The sequence below is a fragment of the Drosophila sechellia genome, chromosome 2R (genome assembly GCF_004382195.2).
Source record: "Drosophila sechellia strain sech25 chromosome 2R, ASM438219v1, whole genome shotgun sequence".
In the NCBI taxonomy this organism is placed as follows: Eukaryota; Metazoa; Arthropoda; class Insecta; order Diptera; family Drosophilidae; genus Drosophila; species Drosophila sechellia.
Genome location: NC_045950.1, coordinates 4636263 through 4654640, shown reverse-complemented (window position 1 = coordinate 4654640; position 18378 = coordinate 4636263). Strand labels below are relative to the sequence as shown.

General features: G+C 47.0%; 1 protein-coding gene across 2 annotated transcripts in view; it reads right to left on the bottom strand.

The window, feature by feature from the left end:
• Positions 1–426: 426 nt before the first annotated feature.
• LOC6608169 (alpha-protein kinase 1) overlaps positions 427–18378 on the bottom strand; it is a 67504-nt gene continuing 49552 nt past the window's right edge. The window contains exons 3-11 of one of the 2 annotated variants that reach the window (XM_032716905.1): positions 7806–8271; positions 6518–7072; positions 4609–5872; positions 4319–4554; positions 2318–2498; positions 1542–1598; positions 1055–1138; positions 811–959; positions 427–735 (exon numbers count right to left, since the gene is read on the bottom strand). In XM_032716905.1, the coding sequence (XP_032572796.1) occupies positions 611–735; positions 811–959; positions 1055–1138; positions 1542–1598; positions 2318–2498; positions 4319–4554; positions 4609–5872; positions 6518–7072; positions 7806–8271 (3117 nt within the window). In that variant the 3' untranslated portion in view covers positions 427–610. The remainder of the gene's footprint in view (positions 736–810; positions 960–1054; positions 1139–1541; positions 1599–2317; positions 2499–4318; positions 4555–4608; positions 5873–6517; positions 7073–7805; positions 8272–18378) is intronic. The other variant, XM_032716906.1, reaches the window with a different exon arrangement.

Below are 18378 nucleotides of genomic sequence, written 5' to 3'. Positions count from 1 at the left end.
GTTTTCGAGTCTGAACTGGCTAAATACTAGGGTTATAATTTGTTTTATAAATGGTTGAAATCAGATTCGTTTCAGTATACAAGTTTAGCCAACGCATTAAATGCAAATATTTTAACTCGTCACTTACGAGCTCTACAGAATTTCTTAGACTGTGGGTCACACATAGATTTTATGCAGTTTTGGTTTAAATGTTTTTAAACATTTAATATGTAATTTGTTAGGTGTATGAACTGGTTTGCTTTGTTTTCTTTTTGGAATGGCACATCAATGTGATAAAATTTGGCCTAAAACTGCACAAGTCTGCTTTGGGGACTTTATACTACTTTTAGGCTATTTGGGATATGATAAGTGTTAAGTAGTTACTTAGTTGGCTAAATATTCAATTGGATTGGGTTCTTGGGTTTCGGGTTGCGGTTCGCTTGCGTAAGCCGATGTCCTTTGTAAATGCTATGACACACAGTATTACTTTACATGGCCTAACTGCTAAACTCTAGGGTGTTGTACAACTATCACACTGTAATACACAATCTCTCACGCACACACTCGTTTGCACTCACACTTAGACACCTAGCTATATACACGGCCCATCTATTTACAAGGGCCCCTGGCCCTATACCATTCCCTTGGACATCATGCGAACGGTGTTCTTGAGGGCCTGCCGTTTGTTGCAGAACCAGATCCGGATCACTTCCCGCTCGTATCCCAGCTGATGGGCCAGTCCGGTGATTTCGGTGCCTGTTCGGAGGAGGAAGGGGAGTTAGCAATGGTTCCGGGCACCTCTACTTCTTGTAACTGAAAGTTACCACTCACCCGAAGGATGCGTATTCCGCTCGAAGTGGGCATTCAGGAGCTCCAGAGCCTGCGGCGTGAAAGATGTGCGCCTCTTGCGCTTCTTCGACGGCTCCACGCCGATATAGTCGGTGAGGTGGTTCTGACCCGATTTGTAGCGGTTCCAGTGGCTAAATCAAGAGAGAACACAAGTTAGTCGGGGTTGTCGCAAAATGGCGCCCAACGTGGGGCAAAACGGCGCGTGGAACTGCCTCCATACTCTCACCTCTCTTCGGCCTCCTTCATCCAGCGCTCCAGCACAGGCTTAATCTTCTGTGCGCTCTTTGGTGTGATGTCCAGCTTCTCGAACCTGCGGTTGGGAGTGGTATTTGGGAAGAGGTATGTAGAGAATTAGATCCTGGATCAGATCGCTCGATGGGCTTGTGCAAGCCCGTTATAACGCAAAAGAAACGTAACTAAAGTGCCAGGACATTGTCAATTAGCATTCTCTTTCGGTTCTCTTTTCGGATACGCTCTTTCTTAATCGTTCAGTGGAGAAATTTTGTTTCACTTCGCTTCTGCTGAGCTGATGAAACTCTGCTCGTTGGCAATGCCCTGGCCAATTTTGGGAGCGCATTTATGCAAAATAAACGTGAAACAAAAGAAATACATGGCGAAATGAACAGGTTAATGAGCCTTGCACTTTAGTTAGGTTTCTCTTGGACTGCACACACACACAGCGTACACACATCCTCTCAAGGAGGCACACATACATGTTCTGCTGCTGCGTCGACAGTTGAGCGGCGTACATCTGCGCAGCGAGTGCACTGCTTGCATTCGATAGGTGGCATTCGACATTCGACAGTTGGCATTTGACATTCGACATTCGATATTCGGTTTTCAGTTTGCGGTGGGTGGCATTCGACATTCGATGTTGAGAGAGAGAGGAGTTAGATAGAGTTGGCGTTTGAATCGAAAAAATAAACAAATAAAATAAATAAAATTAATTTAGCATTTAATTGGTTTGTTGTCTGTTTTTCGTGGTTAATTTAGCATTTTTAGATTTGCTAGAAAATGTCCTGGCACTCTTCGAAAATTGGTTCCAGAAGTTTACGAAAAACAAATTAAGGGAAACATAAATATGTGGACTTAAGCAAAAAATATTGTTGAGGAAAATATAATAAAACACGATTGCTTAAAGGGGAAAGTAGCCAAAACGGTTGTCCTAATGCGGTTCACCTTCTACTATCACTTTAATAAATCAACATTGTCATAAAAAGTTTCTTAATTATCGGTTACCAAGAAAACGTTCAAAAAGGGTCTGTAAGTATGCTGCAATTAATTTTGATACGGAAATTGTCAGATAGTGTAATTTTTGTGGTATACTTTAGATTAATTTTAAAACTTTTAAATCTTCTGATATCCTTATAATGGATTGAATGTTATATTCCATTTTATATTTATAACAAAATTGAAGTGGATATCCTACTCTTTTGTTGTTTTTCTTGACCAAATCTTACACGACTGGGGTTGTCCATGCATATCTCACCTGCAAATGGCACTCTGGCTGTAGGCCGGACCCTCGGTCACCGATAAGGCCTGGCCCACCTGGGTTTGTGTGAGTCCCAGGGACAGGCGCCTCAGCTTGAAGGCCTTGGCGAACTCTTTGATCTCGTCCAGATCGATGCCGTCCACCACGTTGGTAGTGGCCTGGTTGATGGTGGGTTCATCTGGGGGAAGATAGGAGAACAAGCTCGGTTAGTAGAAACTCCGACTCTGCCATGGAAGCTTAAAGTCTAGCTATTAAATGGGAAATTAGCTTAGATATCCGTCTTCGCCGTAAGGCCATGCAAATGACTTCATAAATTGCAGCCCCGTCTTGGTCTTAATTACAGTTAATTGCGGTAATGGCAAAACATTATTGCAGTGCAGCCCAGGTAAATTGATAAAGCACACGGCGAAGACACCTGGCAGGTTGTTCTTGTCTATTAGGCAAGTGCGAAACTCACGGCTTTTATCTGCCTAATTTGTTAGCAGCAAGCCTGCAGGATGCAAACTACTCGCGTAGAATTTTGATTTATTTATTAATGATATGCAAGAAGGGAAAGACAAGGGTCCCAGGCAGCAGCAACCAACAGCCAACAGCCAACTGCAACTTCAACGGCAGCCTTGTGTTTTAGCGGTAATTAAGATGCGAGAACGGATTGGAGGCGATGGATGCGGATGGGAAGGTATAGAGATGGGATGCCAGGGTAAAGGATCCGCACGCTCTGGCAGCATCCTTTGCGGGCCGTAACTCAAGCTGTCGTCGCAGCTAGCTGGCTTTGTTCGCCCGGTGTTGTTGTTTGCTGCAGCCTTTGAAATATGTCATTAAATGCGGAAGACATCTTAAGTTTTTGTATGCATCAATTAGTAGTAATTAAGCCGCATATTGTCTGCAATTTGTATGCGCAAACGATGCGATGTCGCAATCGAGACTGCTCGAGGTGGAAGCCATCCAATCCTGATGACTCCACTCTAATGGGTGCTGGGGGCTTGTCTTCAGCTTGTGCTGATTGCATTTTTAATGCATCCAAAAGTTTCAATTAGGGCCCCCACTCTTGCACGTAGATTGGGAATCTAATCAATTGAAAATGCCCTAACAAGAAAGTCCATCCACGTCTATATGGTGCCCATAATCTGCCCCCGGGCTAATCCCATCAGTTCGGCTTAGATGTCTCGATTCCAGCCTGCCGTCTAGCCTCAAAACCTAATCCAATCCCAGATGCGGAGCGTGACAACGTCAACGCAGCTGCTAATTTGCCCAACACTTTCGGTTGACATCTCTCAACTTTGGGCAATGCGTTCTCGCTAGTCTTGTTTAGCTCACCTAATCCCCAGCCCCGGAACGCTGCATCAATTATGAATCCCGTCCGTCGCAGGAAGTCGTGTAAATGCACGCGAAACTTTTCGCACACACGCCAGAAGACACGAGACGGCGGGTGGAGTCGAGTTTCAAGTTGATTTTCTTTTGGAAAATTACATAAAGTGCAGTCAACTTGTTAGGGCTTTTGGCACTGCCAGCAAAGTTGGCTTTCGACGAAAATTTCGTTAATTAATGTTGGCCAAAAAGTTGATTTTCGCCCCGCCATTGTGCGCATATCACTCATACGCCGTGTTGCACTCGAGTGCGGCTCTTAAAATATCAAATCATCATCAGCTCGCTGCGGACCCCAATTATATGTGTACAACTGCGGAGGGCACTCGAGCTTCGTGCCTCCGGCTCATTGGGATCATTACACGCTGAAGGATGCTTAGAACAGTTTTGGGGAATTTGTGTGTGAAATTAATGCTAAGCTAGGAGCTTGGGGTGCTTTAAAATCGGGATGCAAGCCGTTCGAACCTTTAATATATGGATTTTTAATAAATTAAAATTAAAACTGCGCAAACGCTGTTGCAATAAGCACTTTACATATGCGAACTATTATTAAAGTTAAATAGAATTCTAACAAAGGGCTTGCAACCCATCTCTAAAGTACTTTAGTAGAAGAAAGAATCGATCTTTACTCACTCGGTGAATCCATGAGCAGGTCATTATCATTGTCGTTTCCATTGGGCGACAGGTGTGGCGGCTCGCTCCTGGACGATGGACTCAGTTTGAGGGGCTGCATGTGGGAAACACTCGACGTGGATGGACCCGGTCCAGGTGAATCATCGCGTGGCGAGGCGGACGAGGCCCTCGTGGCCGTGGCCGTAGGAGCTCCCAGGGATTTTGTAATGGTCAGCTCGCCATTGGAGGCATTTAGCCTGGAGGAGATTAGTTAGAAACAACCATTACCATCACGGCTGAGTGTAACTCACCTGTTTATGCTGCTAAGTACGTTGGCCGTGGCACTGGATCCCGCCGCTGTTGGTGCTCCACAACTGCTAGTCGAGGTGGCAGTTCCGGAACTGGGTCCGTTGCCCAGGTAGTCCCGCTCCAGACGCGGAGATCCGCCCAGCGATAGGGCGTGGCTCTGGGGCGAGTGGGTGCGGAACAGCGGGGAAGTGTAGCCTCTGTCGCTGATGCTATTGGCCGCCGAGTTCGAGGGGGCGGAATTGGGCGGTGAAAGTCGCCCGGAGGGCAGACTGCCGCCATGGTGACCTGCACTCGAACTGGACGAAACACTGGCCCTGGTGGCCGTCGCCGTGGGCGTGTGCGAGCGTCGTTCGTGGCGCTCCTGGCGCTCAAGTCGCTCCAGTCGATCGTGCCGCTCGTGGTGCTGGCTGAGATTCATTCCCGTGGTTGTGGACCCGCCACTGCCGCCCATCCTGCCCTGCGGACTGTGCTTCGGTGAAACCGTCGACGATCCCCGCAAGCTATGCCCAAAGTGATGACGGGGTGGCGGTGCCGGCGGCGAGGTGCTGGCACTCAGCTCGAGAGGCTTCAGGTCCATTTGCGGAGCGGTTAGCTCATCCGGATGTCGCAGACTGATCTGTGGCAGCGTGGAGGAGACCGCCGAAGTGGACTGCGTCTGCAGGTGATGGTGCAGGTGCGTCTGAGTCTCGGGCTTGATGTGCAGTTGCTGCTGCAGCAGAAAGGCAGCTCCAGGAGGAGGAGGTTGCGGGCCCTTGGCGGCCAATCCGGGACTTCCGCCTGTGGGCGATCCGGCCGTCGGAGATCGCTCCGCTGAGCGCCTCAAATCGGCGGCCAGGTGAGAGTGCGGCAGGTGACCAATTCCCAAGTGCTGCTCCCGTTCCCGCTCCCGTTCCCGCTCTCGTTCCCGTTCCCTCTCCCTTTCCCTCTCCCGTTGCTGCTGCACCTGCTGCTGCTGTTGCTGCTGCTGCTGCTGATGTGTTGCAGCTGCCGCAGCAAACAGTTCCGGATGCAGAGCCGTGAGCAGCTGCTGCACGCCCGTCGAAAACAGATTGGGCTTGAGTAAATTCGTGGGTGTCTGGGCCAACTGAGGCAGGGCGGTGGCATGCTGCAGTGCGGCCAGCGAGGGCGGTAGCAAGTCCCGCTGCTGCTGCTGCTGCTGTTGTTGCTGGTAGCTCGCGAAGGCGCCAAACGCGTTGGGCAGAAACTGCTCCGTGGTGGGGATCTGCGGACTCACCGGGATAGTGAGGATGGTCTGCACGGCAATGCCTGTAAAATAACATATATATGTTAGTAAAGGCTTTCCATAACTGGGATCTAAGATACGCCCTTTTCAAAAAATTTTAAAACGGAAACCCATGTGAAATCCATCTTAAATCTCTCCTTTTTTATACTTAAGATCTGAATTTGTTAAAATGCATATATAAAACCATACTTTTTCAAAACAATCGTTTTCTACCGCTGTTCCAGCTATTAAAACGTGACAAAACTAAGTGCTAGATACAGATTCCAATTTAGTTTCATATAAAGCAGTATTCTGATTTATTCGTAGAATCAATTAGCACTTAAGTTCTTGGTATAAATTGTTAAAATCAGCATTAACATAAATTCGAAAACAAAAGACTTGATGGCAATTTCAGCTCAGCTCTTCAACTTTTGTTTTGGCCTCTAAGGTTAAGCATTTTATTAGTCGCTTTGGAAAGATTACAGCAAATCCTTTTTCGCCCCACGCGAGGAGGAAATTGAAAGTTGCCCTAATCGCTTTACGAGCTTTTTATGCCCCGTGACTCCACCAACCACGAGCTGCGCTGAAAGTCAAGCCAAGTCAACTATGCTATTGATACCCAGACGAGCAGACGGACAAGGCACAACTACTACAACCCGGAGAACTGAGCCCGTGAAGCACACACTCACCTTGGGCTGTGGGTATGAGCAGCTGGGCGCCCTGGACGCCCTGCACCAGCTGTCCGGAGGCAAGAATCAGCTGGGGCATCTGTGCGCTCGACGGCGGCGCCTGCAAGGAGGGCGGGGGCGAGGCGGTGGCCGCCGCCAGGACATTTGCCAGCGAGGAGGCGCTCAGGGGGTGGTGCGGGGAGCTGCTGCTGCTGGGATTATCCGGCTGCTGCTGATTTTGGGCGGAGCTGGTGCCGGAGTTGGCGGCCGATCCGCCGGAGCCGTTGCCGGAACTGCCGCCCTTGGCGGTCTTGCTCTTGCCGCCATTGTGGGTGGGCGAGGTTGGTGCCACCGATGGTCCGGTGGTTGCTGCGGGCTCACCGCCCACGCTGAGGTTCAACGGCGAATTGAACACCGAGGCGGCTAATCCTTGAAGACTTGCTAGTGCGGCGGCCGTGGCGGGATGGTGATGGTGGTGCTGGTGCCCATGATGCGGATGCGGATGCTGCTGCTGTTGCTGCTGCTGTTGTAGCGTGGCCAAATTTTGTAATTTTTGCAAATTTATCATGTCTTGCACTGTGGGATTTTGAACAAGAGTCACACAAAATGTTGTCATTAGTTTTTGTTGCAAACTCCTTGCCGAATTGGTGGAGGGAAGTTGGGGGAGAGGCTTGGGTTTTGGATTGCCTGCCAGCACTAATTGCCAGTTTACTTTGGCCCTGGCCGGGTTTTTGGGGATAAATGACTGTGTCGGGGAGGAACTCAAGGATGGAAACTCGCTGTGCAAAGAAGTCTTAGATAAATTATAGAAAATTAGTCTGAGGGAATTAGAGCGTTAAATGCAAATGCAGCCAAATAAGGTTAGCCGTATATGTCGAGTGCATATAAAACCAGTGTCCTTTTGATCATTGTTGTTACTTGAAACAAATACAATTTAGAACTGAAACAAATTAATCAATGCCAGGCTAGCAAGCAACAACATCTTTGCATTATTTTATTTTATTAATGGGGTACGGATTATATACATATATATTGAAAGGAGTTGAATATTTTAATATGTCCGATTACTAATTCAAATTCTAAAATAAAAAATGGTCCAAGTAACATGGTATTGTCTAAAACACTTGGTTTCAATGCGTAACTCGATCGGCATTCCTGTGATTAGATATGCATTCTAATCCTTTGATAAACTATTGAACTGGTTTAAAATATCGTAATATTAGTATTTAAAAAGGAAAAGGCAAACGTTTCCATCTTTGACAGTGTGCCCTTTGTGTGTGCTGCTGTTTGGCTTTCGATATGTACTCACTAGTTCCGTTCAGATGGGCCGCAAACGCCTTGGCCTGAGCCTGTTCCTCCCGCCGCAGCCGCAGGACTTCCGCCGACTGCTCCTCCGCCTCGCCCTCTCCTTCGCCCTCGCCCTCGTTCTCGTCCTCCTCGCCATCGATCTGCATGGGCAGCGGAAGGGGCAGGGGCATGGGCGGCGGGGAGTGATGGTTGGCCAGGGAGGCCGCCTTGGCCGCCAGATTCTTGTAGAACTCCAGCTCCTTGACGTGATCCTTGCTGTCGAACGGTGAGTGGGAGTGCGAGTGCGAAGGGGGCGGCGGCGAAAGGAGGGCGTGGCCGTCCGTGATCTCCATTTCATCGTCGTTGTTGTTGCTCCGACTGCTGTGGTGGGGATGGTGGTGGTGGTGATGGTGGTGGTGCAGGGAGTGGGCGTGGCTGCTGCTACTGGGCGAGTGTATCTTGTGGCAGCTGATCTCCTTGTCAAAGTCCTGAAAAGAACGAAGGATATGCATTTAATAAGATTGTTTCCATGCGGGACTTTCAGATGAATTTCAATCCCATTTGGCTGAGTAACTGCGCGGGGCATTCTAAATGTAGCTATGAGATGAAGTTTGGTTCTGTAAATTAATATTCACTTCGCATTTCATTTAAGAACCTTTTAACTTGCATGAATCCCAGCGTTCCTCTGGCTAAATTCAATTATATTTTTGCAATTAATGCCGTTTCAATTGTTCTGCTGAAATCCATACCCGAAAGCTAATGACGAGTCCTGAATCCGCATTCATTGTTTGTTGATTGGATTATATATTTAAGCGATGGCATTTTCGGACTCATGTTACATTTCATTTGTGTCAGTCGAGGCGACACACACACATACAATCTGGGCGTGTTAATAAGTTAATTTAATTTTTGTTGTAATTGTCAGCGCACATTTATTGTTTGGCATTTTGATCTGCCAGTGCGGATGAGCTGGCCAATTTATGCAAATTTAATTGGTTGCAATTGTTGCGATTCCAGCAGCCACAAATGGGAGTGCAGCAAAGTGTCAATACGGGCTTGATTAGCCGTTTAAACGATCAAGTGACATTATTTGCCTCTTTAAATTACATCTCCCTGCGAACTTTCCTTTAAAGACGGGCCAAGTGCCCAGCTAACAGGAGAATCCACGGAAAATGGGTGGATAGGTAAACCAATATAATTATTGGCAATTAATGCTGGCGACGCCAAATGCGCTTAGAGAGGGAACTTGGGGCGGAACATTAATGCCAGCACAAACGGAGCAGGACCCTTCTTGCGCCGTGGCGGAGCTTCAATTAAATTTTATTTGCATAGGAAATTAACATAATTGTAGTGCAAAATACAGACCAAAAAAAAAAGCTGGGAAAATGCTAAAATCGAAAAAAGGAGGGACCCAGGGAAAAGCAATAAAAGTAAGCAGTAAACGTGACGGCAGCGAAGGTAAAGTGTTAAAAAAAATATTATGCAAATAAATAGGAATGTTTGGTGGGTGTTGCAAGTGCCGCAATTAAACGGAATTTCTGCTGACCAGCCAATGGGAATGATTTGTATCGGGGTAGACCTTATGGTCTATCAATCATCTAACTAACCAGTATTGGAAGAGTGGACATTAATTAAAGCACTTGATAAATTTCACTGCAACGTGCTGCAAATTCATTAAAAATTGACGTTTATTGGCGCCGTCAGCAGCACAACAGCAACTACTTAAACAGTGGGGGAAAAAAGGGAAGCAGTCCTGCCAGGACGAAGCAAGTTAATGTCATTGAACAGCAAATCGAACTAAATTTATGACACGCCGAGACCGAGAGTGTATGAAAAAGGAAAAGAACTCCCAGCACTGCCAACGTTAATGTCCTGCGAGTGTCCCCGTGTTTTTTACGCTTCTCTCTGTGCCTGTGTGTGAGTGTGTGTGTCTGTGTGCATGTCCTTTATGCAAACAGGCGGCAAACAGACGGCCGCTGACAGCCACTATGGCCAACCCACACACTCGCACACGAGTAGTTGGGAGTCCACTGATGTGCAATGAATTAACTTTTCAACATATTTACCCACGCTCAATCGAAAGGACTTGTGTGTCCCTACGGCTACAGCTGCATTGCCGCTAAAAGTTGAAGAACAAAAAGTGGCCACCATAATGAGCCACCGACGCTGTCTCCCGCCTTTTGTGCCCGGCAGTTCTATTTTTGTAGCCTCGCAAATGAGCGGAAATTAAAAACTGATTTAGCATTGGAAAGCAGAAAAGCGGGCTTTCCCACTCCGCTGGACTGCGGAATCGAGGCGGTTTGATCAAGGTTTCTGCAGCTAATATTTAACAAAACCTAACCGGCTCGATTCAAGGGCCTCCAAAATAGGTCGCTATATAACATTAATTCAGAAATATGTGAATAAATGTGAAGCTGTGAGTAAATTCTAAATGAACTCTGTTTTAGGTAAACCAACGCCTGATAGTGGATTCTTCTAGACAAATTCAAATACGTATCTTAGTTTGTACGCCATTTAAAGGAATTATGATAAATACATTCAGATACAACCCCGTAGATACGTCTTGTTTTCACATTCAGCTTTGGCCGGGAAAGGTAGCCATTTCATTTGCAAACCATATAGGTACGAATATGCAACTCCTCCCCCGCCGAATCGTCGGCACAATCGTCTCCGCTCAGATTCGGACAGTGAAGCCCACTTAAAGCCGCCCAACAATCGCCTGGGCATCAACGTTTCCCTTTGGCTGCCGTTTTGCTGTTTTTGTTGCGCCGCCGTCAAATGAAAATAAGTCAAAAAAATAGAAAATGAATTGAATTATTGCAAAGAGCAAGAGATGCTCGCCATTGTGGACGGGGGCGGGGGCTTTATCCTGCAGGAAGGGGATTGGGTAAGGGGCTGGGGCTGGGCAGTGGGCACTTGACAGCCTCGAATGTGATAAGCAAAAGCCCGGCGCGAAATGGAAAACGCGATGGCAGCCTTTGGTTTTCTTCTTATTATGCTCCTGCAGCTCCCTCCCCATCGTGCCTTCTCTGTCTCCAGCACTCGTGCTGTCTCTTTCGCTGTCTGTGTTTTTTATGTAGCATGCTTTTGAGCGCGACGCGAAATTATAATTCACACATGTGACCAACCAGGGGGAGTGGGGCACTGGGTGCTGGACGCTGGACGCTAGGCGGTGGGTGCTGCTCGCCATTCGCCTGTGGGTGGTTGGGTGTTGGACAGTAAAAAAATGCAATTGCCAAAAAGTAGCCGGCAAAAAGAAAGCGAAAACGAGGAGCAAGTCGACGTAGTCGAACGGTTGCGTTGCTTGTTTGCTTTAATTGCAAATGGCATTTTTTCCCGGGGATCCGAAGGGGCATGGGAATGGGCAGGAGGATGTGGATGTGGATGTGGAAGTGGCGGACATGCACGTTACAAGCTGACCAGCCCGACCACCTCAACCTCCACTTGCAGCACCATCACAGGGAGGCTGGCTCATAAATTGTCGAAAAATATTTGACTTGTTCTATTTTTGGTCACCCCAGGCCCATCCAGAAAACAGTGCCTGCTGTGGCCAGCAATATGCTTCAGCGGCTCCCCTTTTCCCCGCCCCTGGGAAACATTTATGAGTGGTCGACAGGGCGGAAGGGGGGTGCTGGGGCCTTGCACTTTTGCATACTTAATGCTTTGTTTAATGCAAATGCACATAATTTCATCACCGACAGTGGGCGTGTGCGTGTGTATGTGTAGTTTTCTTTCATGCTTCTTTTGCCGAGATGCGAAAATATTTTTCAATTAATATTTATGTTGCTTTATGTGCCTGAATTGATAATTTCCCCATTGGTGACTCGAAAACGAATCCGAATGGTTTGCTAAACTGCTTGGGAGTTGCGGTGGCCGATGCGATGTTGGATTTCTGTATCGATTATGTGGCATCTCTAAAGTTTTTCATTATAACATGCCTCCTGAAGAAACCAATGTTATATACAAGCAATTATCATTCAGAAGGGTAATTCTAAGTTGAATATAAGTTTTCATAAAAAGGAAGGCTTGTTTGTCTTAATAGATATCTTTTTAAATACCTTTACTAACCTTATCTCTAAATTTATATTGAAATGTCAAAATGAGAAATACTTTCTAAAAGATAACTAAAGTTATCCAACGATATTTCATTAGACGTATTATAGAAAAGTTTTTGAACATGTTTTTATTGTTATTATTCCATTATGTGTAGCAATAAAGATTGACATTGATTAAAATAACGTTTAAAATTCTGATTCGATGCCCTTTTGTCCAATCTGTCGAGAATCAGCCTTTAAATCGCTCCGTTCACTCTCTAAACAAATGAGAAGAGGCCATCAATTTTTTATGCGACGTCGATTTCTTGCGCAATTTCGCCTGGGCACAGAGTGTCGATAAAGGGATAAGTTGCACCTGCAGGCGGGAGCATGGTTGCACCAACCACCACCCACGACCCACCCACCATCCACCACACACCACAACCCACTCTGCTGCAAACAAAAGCTGCACGCTGCAGACATTGCAATTTGGGCGAGAATTCGACTGTTTCTATGTACCACCGGCACGTGGGCATGTATCGGCTGTATCGGCTATATCGGAACGTCCTGTGTATATATATCGGCAGTTGTGGATTTTCCATATAAGGACACAGCGCAGCTGACAGTCGCATGGCGAATGAGGGAAAGAAAACAAAAACGAAGCAAAACAAAACAACGGCGAAGCACAAAAACCAAAACAAAAATGTGTAAAAAATGATGAACGACGGGGGGAGTTCAGTTGGAAAATGGAGCAAAACAAAAACAGGAAAAAATAAGGGGCAGCATCAGGGTAGGTCCTGCTGGTCCATCAGCAGCAGCAGGAGCATGAGCAGGAGCGACAGCAGCAACATCAATGGGCGCGCCACTCAATCAACCCCACTTGGCCGAAAGTGGGTGGTGGCTGGTGGGTGGCTAGTGGGTGGCTCGTGGGTGGTGGTGGCTCTCCGCTTGACAACAATGAAGGCCAAGCATTGTCCAGGACTCCGGGGACCACTCACCCATGCCACCCCTGCTCCGCCTACCCTCTCCTCAGATGGTGTGTTTGTGTGCGAGCCTGTCCCAATTTTTTTACGTTTTTCCGTTTACTCCATTTTTTCCACTTTTTGTGTGCCTTTAATTTTGCTTTCCTCTCTCTCCCTCGTTCGCTGGCTGATTTTTTACGGCACGGTCGCCTGCTACAGCTTTCTGACTGCTTGGTCGCTGGTCAGCCGCAGTTATTCTTTGGGGGCGCCGAGCGCTGGACATTGGGGCGCAATCCTGCAGCGGACACTGGTCACCGCTCTGGTCAAATGAATGCAATTGTACGGGTGTACGCATTACTTGCCCGCCCCACCGAACCGAGTGCCCCGCTCCTTTGGGCCGCGCTTGGACCGAGCATAAATCCTGAGCCCCTCGGACTGCAGCCTGGCAACGGCAGCACAGCACCACCCACCAAGCACCAGGCACCACATTCCGCCCAGCACCCCAATAAAATAATATCGAAGCCCCCAGTTCGGAAAAGCTTCGCACTTTTGCTTGCTTTTCACTTTTGGCGGCACACTTCTTTTTTTGGCTATTTCTTCTCGCCCAAAAATAAAAAGTAAAAGTTACGCCACCCACCACCCACTTCTCCTTGGCCGTCGACTTTGCCTGGTCAGCGAGTGGGTGGTGCGGTGGTGGTGCTGATTGGGGTGGTGTTGGTGGCTCGGAAAGTCCTGGTGTCTGTCGCGGCATTTATTGCCGCAATGTAGCCCCAGGGAGCTGATTCGCTCGCCCCTCCGCTGCTCATTTGCATCACAATTTTTAATTGGAATTGGCGCTAGAGATGGCCAACGATCGGGGGTCAAAAGAGTTCGGAGTGAAGGCTTAGCCTGGCCGACAATTGAAGGGCCAAGCTGCAAAACAATTATTTATCACCTTGCTTTGATGGAAAAATTAGATTTTCTCCGACGACCATTTTTAAAAACGAGAGCAAAAGTATTCCGTTGAGTGTATACCACCATGATGAGGCACTTCAGTTGCTGGGAATTGGCATTTACCAGTTAGGGATTTTAACCGAATATCAAGTGAACATAATACTTGAATGGCTCTGTGTATACATGCAACTGAAACCTGCAATCGCATCTACTCAATATACTTATCTAAAATCCATTATATTGCTTAGGCTGGAGTATATACGAGTTTAAGAGACTTCTTGATGTTGCCATCGTCGTGCAAATTGCATATCTTTTTCAACAATGCTTATATTATAAATGAAGGATTAATTTAATGTAGTGAATGCCAGTTAACTCAAAGATTTTTCACAACTGTCTATAGAATTACAAGTCCCGGTGTCCTTTTAAAAATACTCTCCCGCTGTTTCCGTTTCACCTTTGGTAGCGAAGGACTCCTTGAACCCCGCGTTTCACGCACCCTCCGGTCGAAGTCCTGCGCCCATTGTCCTGCGCCTGTTGCCTTGTTCTGCTGTTTTTGCCAGTTTTTCGGATACAATTGTTTTGTTGACTTTTTTAGTGTTGCCCCCTTGTGCTGTCGATCCTGCCACCATTGTCGCATGCTCCATCGCATCCCGTTGGCCGCAGCATTGTTTGCTGTTTGTCTGCCACTGTCTCCTCCTTATTGGCCATACGTGCCCCTGTTATTCTTATTTTTAGGCAACCGTCGAGAAGGCACACACAAGTTTGCCGTTTTTGTGTCACTTTTTTCGTGGCGCTCACATGTGTGCGAGCGAGTGCTAACGCTTTTCCTCTACATTTCTCATTCGCTGCTGCGTTTCCATCAAGAAAACGAAAAAGTAACATTTTTGCGGGCCTCGCTGATTGGTTGCACCCTCCGCTCATCTCAGAGCTTTTCCCGCCCCCACCAGAGCCCTCCACCCCTTTCGAATCCATTTTCCCATCACTGCAGGAACAACACATTTTTTGTTTTAGCCGTAGAGAAACATACCCGTTTTATTGCCTCTGCGATGTTGGTGGGTGGCGCTGCTTTTGGGCCCACTTGGTTGGGCGCTGGTGGAGGGGTAGTGCCATTTCAGCTACTCACCGGAAGCATCTTTCTGTGTACCCACCGATAAGAACACTGGCTAAGTGCGTGATATGAGACTGAATGCGATAACCTTCCTTTAATAAAGGATAAAGGTCCAAGGTAAGCTGAAAGTAACCTTGTTCACTGGATTTGTGAGGCATAATAATATCTATCTATATGCCTTTAGCTTACTATAATATTTTATAGCATACTAATTTGGTTAGTGGTATAAGGGTTCTTTAAGAAATACTCGGGTAACCATTAAATAAACATCAGTGTCATGATGCTCCTTTCTATCCTTACACAATCAATTAAGTTGTTACGCCATTTTGAGAAGATATCGACATAGTTTTTTCTAGGACGAATCCGATTTCCTTAGAGTTATGACTTCAAAAGTTAATTACTTTGTGCTGGCATATTTTCAGCATGTTCCTGGCTCCTTGAACATGCCACACTTTGGCTAGTTTTGCCCCCGCAACTCTTTGGAATTAATATTCGTATTTTCAATTACCACTGACACTTGTCTACGGCAGCCGAGCCCAAAGGGGGTTCCCCTCCTGGTCTGACTCCCACCTACCTCCTCCTGCTCCCACCACCGAGGAGAGCCTACCAGCGTTTCTGTTGTTGTCATAGACATCACACACGCCCTATTCCAATCCCCATCGCTAGTCCAATGCGGAATGTAAAATGTCATTACCGCTGACATAAATGAATAGCTGCATTCATTGCATTTGGCAGCAGCGCCCAGAAAGAAAGAGACGGACGCACACGGCCATCGAGAGAGAGAGAGGGAGCGATACCTGGCTGCCTTGGCTTCCATCTTAGATTGTTGTAATGGCCGCATTAGCGTTAATTAAAGCCAAGTTGCTCGTGTATGCATAAGTTGGACATGAATGAACTGCCCGAGCCATGACAACTGAAAGGAATGTTATCGATGGTACTGCAAATGGGTGAGTTTCAATGGGGTATTTTCTTGGGCGAAGCCAGTGTTATGCTACACAGATAATACTCAATTGCATCAAATACAAAAGGTGCAGAACTGAAGAAAATATTTTATTGAAATTGTAAGTGATTTAAATTTGCCGTTGCAAGCGGAGTCGGTCCACAGGTAAGTACCTCTCTCCGTCGACCAATAGTTCGTTGATTATAGTTTTTGATGAAGCCAAAGTACTGTTCTTAAAATTAACCCCATTCAAGTGGAAAATGAGCCAGTCCAACTAGAAAGCCGGCACATCTTTTTGGTTCCCTTAAACCCTCTTGACCCCAAGACCCCCTCCACCCCTCTGGACTATTGACTAGGACCAACAGCATGTGGAAAATGGGGAGACCGGCTAACGTGCAACTCATATAACATTTCTAATTAAAATTTTGTGCAGAGCTCCCGCCTAAGCCCCCATCGGAAGAAAGGTTATTAACATATTTGCCATAACCAGGGGGCGGCATTCATGGTGGTGTGAGTGTGGGTGTAAGTGTGTGAGCGAGTGTTTGCTATTTGTCCAAGCTGTTGGCCATTAGTTTGGCATGCAATCCGGCAACTTGTCCGAAAAAGTGAGTTCGAAATCGGTGCGGCCATTAGGGCAGAGCTCTGCAGAGGCGACATGTATGCATGCATGGGTGCCTAAGTAGCTGCGCTGTCTTCATTAAAAATTTTGCACCGCCAAACCTCTCAGTTGCCAGCAGCCCTAACGATACACTGAGGAAAACTGTGGAGAAGAGCAGCATAAAACGAATTTATAATTCATTAAGTATAAGGTGAGATGTTTTGACAATTACTCAAACATCAAGCATATTCTCATGTAAATTAAAACATTGTACTTAATGTGATAATAGCAGATTTTAAGTAATTTTGCAAAGTGCAGCAATAGGAGTTGCAGTGTGCTCGCCTCCCGCTCCTTGCCTCAAAGGGCAACAACAAATCGGGCTTCATTCCTAATTTAAATGCAAATGAGATTCATTTGACGACGACGTCGTCCAGGCTGCAGCCATAGCCCTGCTTGGGCGAGCCCGCCCACTCCACTCACCCACTTGGTCAATGCCACACGCACACACACACACACCCTTGCACAGACAGCGGGGCAGACACATGAGTCTGCTGGGCTTTCTCCTTCTCCGGGGACCCCGGTATCTGAATCCTGGGCTTTCTCCACGCCAGCGAGTGTGTTTTCTTTCGGGTGGGCATCTGCATTTATGCAAGTAGCTTAAATGGCTACAAAATGCGTTGCTTTGGCGAGATTTGTAGCATACATTAGGGCGGTGTTGCATGTGCCAGAGTAGCCCGTTGCACGTTGCAGTGTCAATTGCTGGCTACGCTTAGGCGCAACCTTAAGCTCGACAATGGCGGCTCTTCCCTTTTGTTCCCCCCACCTGGTCGGCGCAGAAAAGTAGGGACCACATAATCAGGCTGGGAAATTGCAGTGCCTTTTTGGTTTCTTGATTAGTGCTGCCGCACTGCTGTGGTCTGCTGTGGTCTGCTAATTTGGGCAAATTCGCAAACACCTTGAGAACATTTAGCAGTCCAATCAAACCGTTATCCAAGTAAATATTTCCCCAGCCGCTTTGTATATAGCCAGGGAAAAAGTTATTACTCATGCGCCACGTTGCACTGAGCACCAATCAATATGCAGGCTATCAAATATTTAAACTAAAACTACAAAATAACAAAAACGGCTACGAAAATTTAACTCATGCGTGCGAGCGAGACGGTGCGTTGGAGAGTGAGACAGAGCACGCCCCGACAAAGGGATTTTAATTGAGTGCAATGGCATGTGAGCGATATGTGCAGTAGGAAAATGCAGAGCGAGACAGCCGATAAGGGAGACAAAGACGAAATCCAAGCAATACTATCCAATATTCTTCCACATCCACATCCATATGCACACCCAAGCCCCATGTCCGTGTGTGTGTGGTCGAAATGCATTTTGAAGTTATGAATACACATATATCCTGTTGATTTTTGAAATTATCAAGTCTTAAAACACACTCACCGCCAGATTGTTAGGAAAGTGGGTGGCCAAATGGGCGGCCATTTCCCTGGCCTGTGTTTGTGGCCGTTTTTTGCATGAATTATTAAATGCTGTGTAATTTATTTGATTGTGATTGTGCCTGTGTGTGCTGGCTGCCTGCATTCGTAGTGGTCCGTATTTATTGCACTTAACTGCTTGGGGTTACGTGTAACAGGGCCTCTTTCCCCCGATTTGTTGAAATCTTATGCATTTGTCATGAATTCGAAATATTTTCGGCTGGCTTGGCTCGTTTACTCTCCCCTCACCCCCCTTCCCTGCCCTGTATGTGTGATTGTATGAGTGTGCATTTCAAGGATGGCAGGAGTTTGTCTGCGTTGATGGAGCCACGCATCACCCAGAGGCCTCCCAACCACCCAATCGAGCCACAGCCCCTTGCTAACTGCATCAACTATTTGTCCATACACATTCGGGTTTTAAGTTATTTCTGCTGCTGCAATTTATTGATCAATATTTTAGCCCAGGCGTTGGTCATTAGTTAGTCTGGTCAGGACATCAAGAAGCACTTAGAGCGAGAGAGATAGGTTTGAGCTGGGCAAAA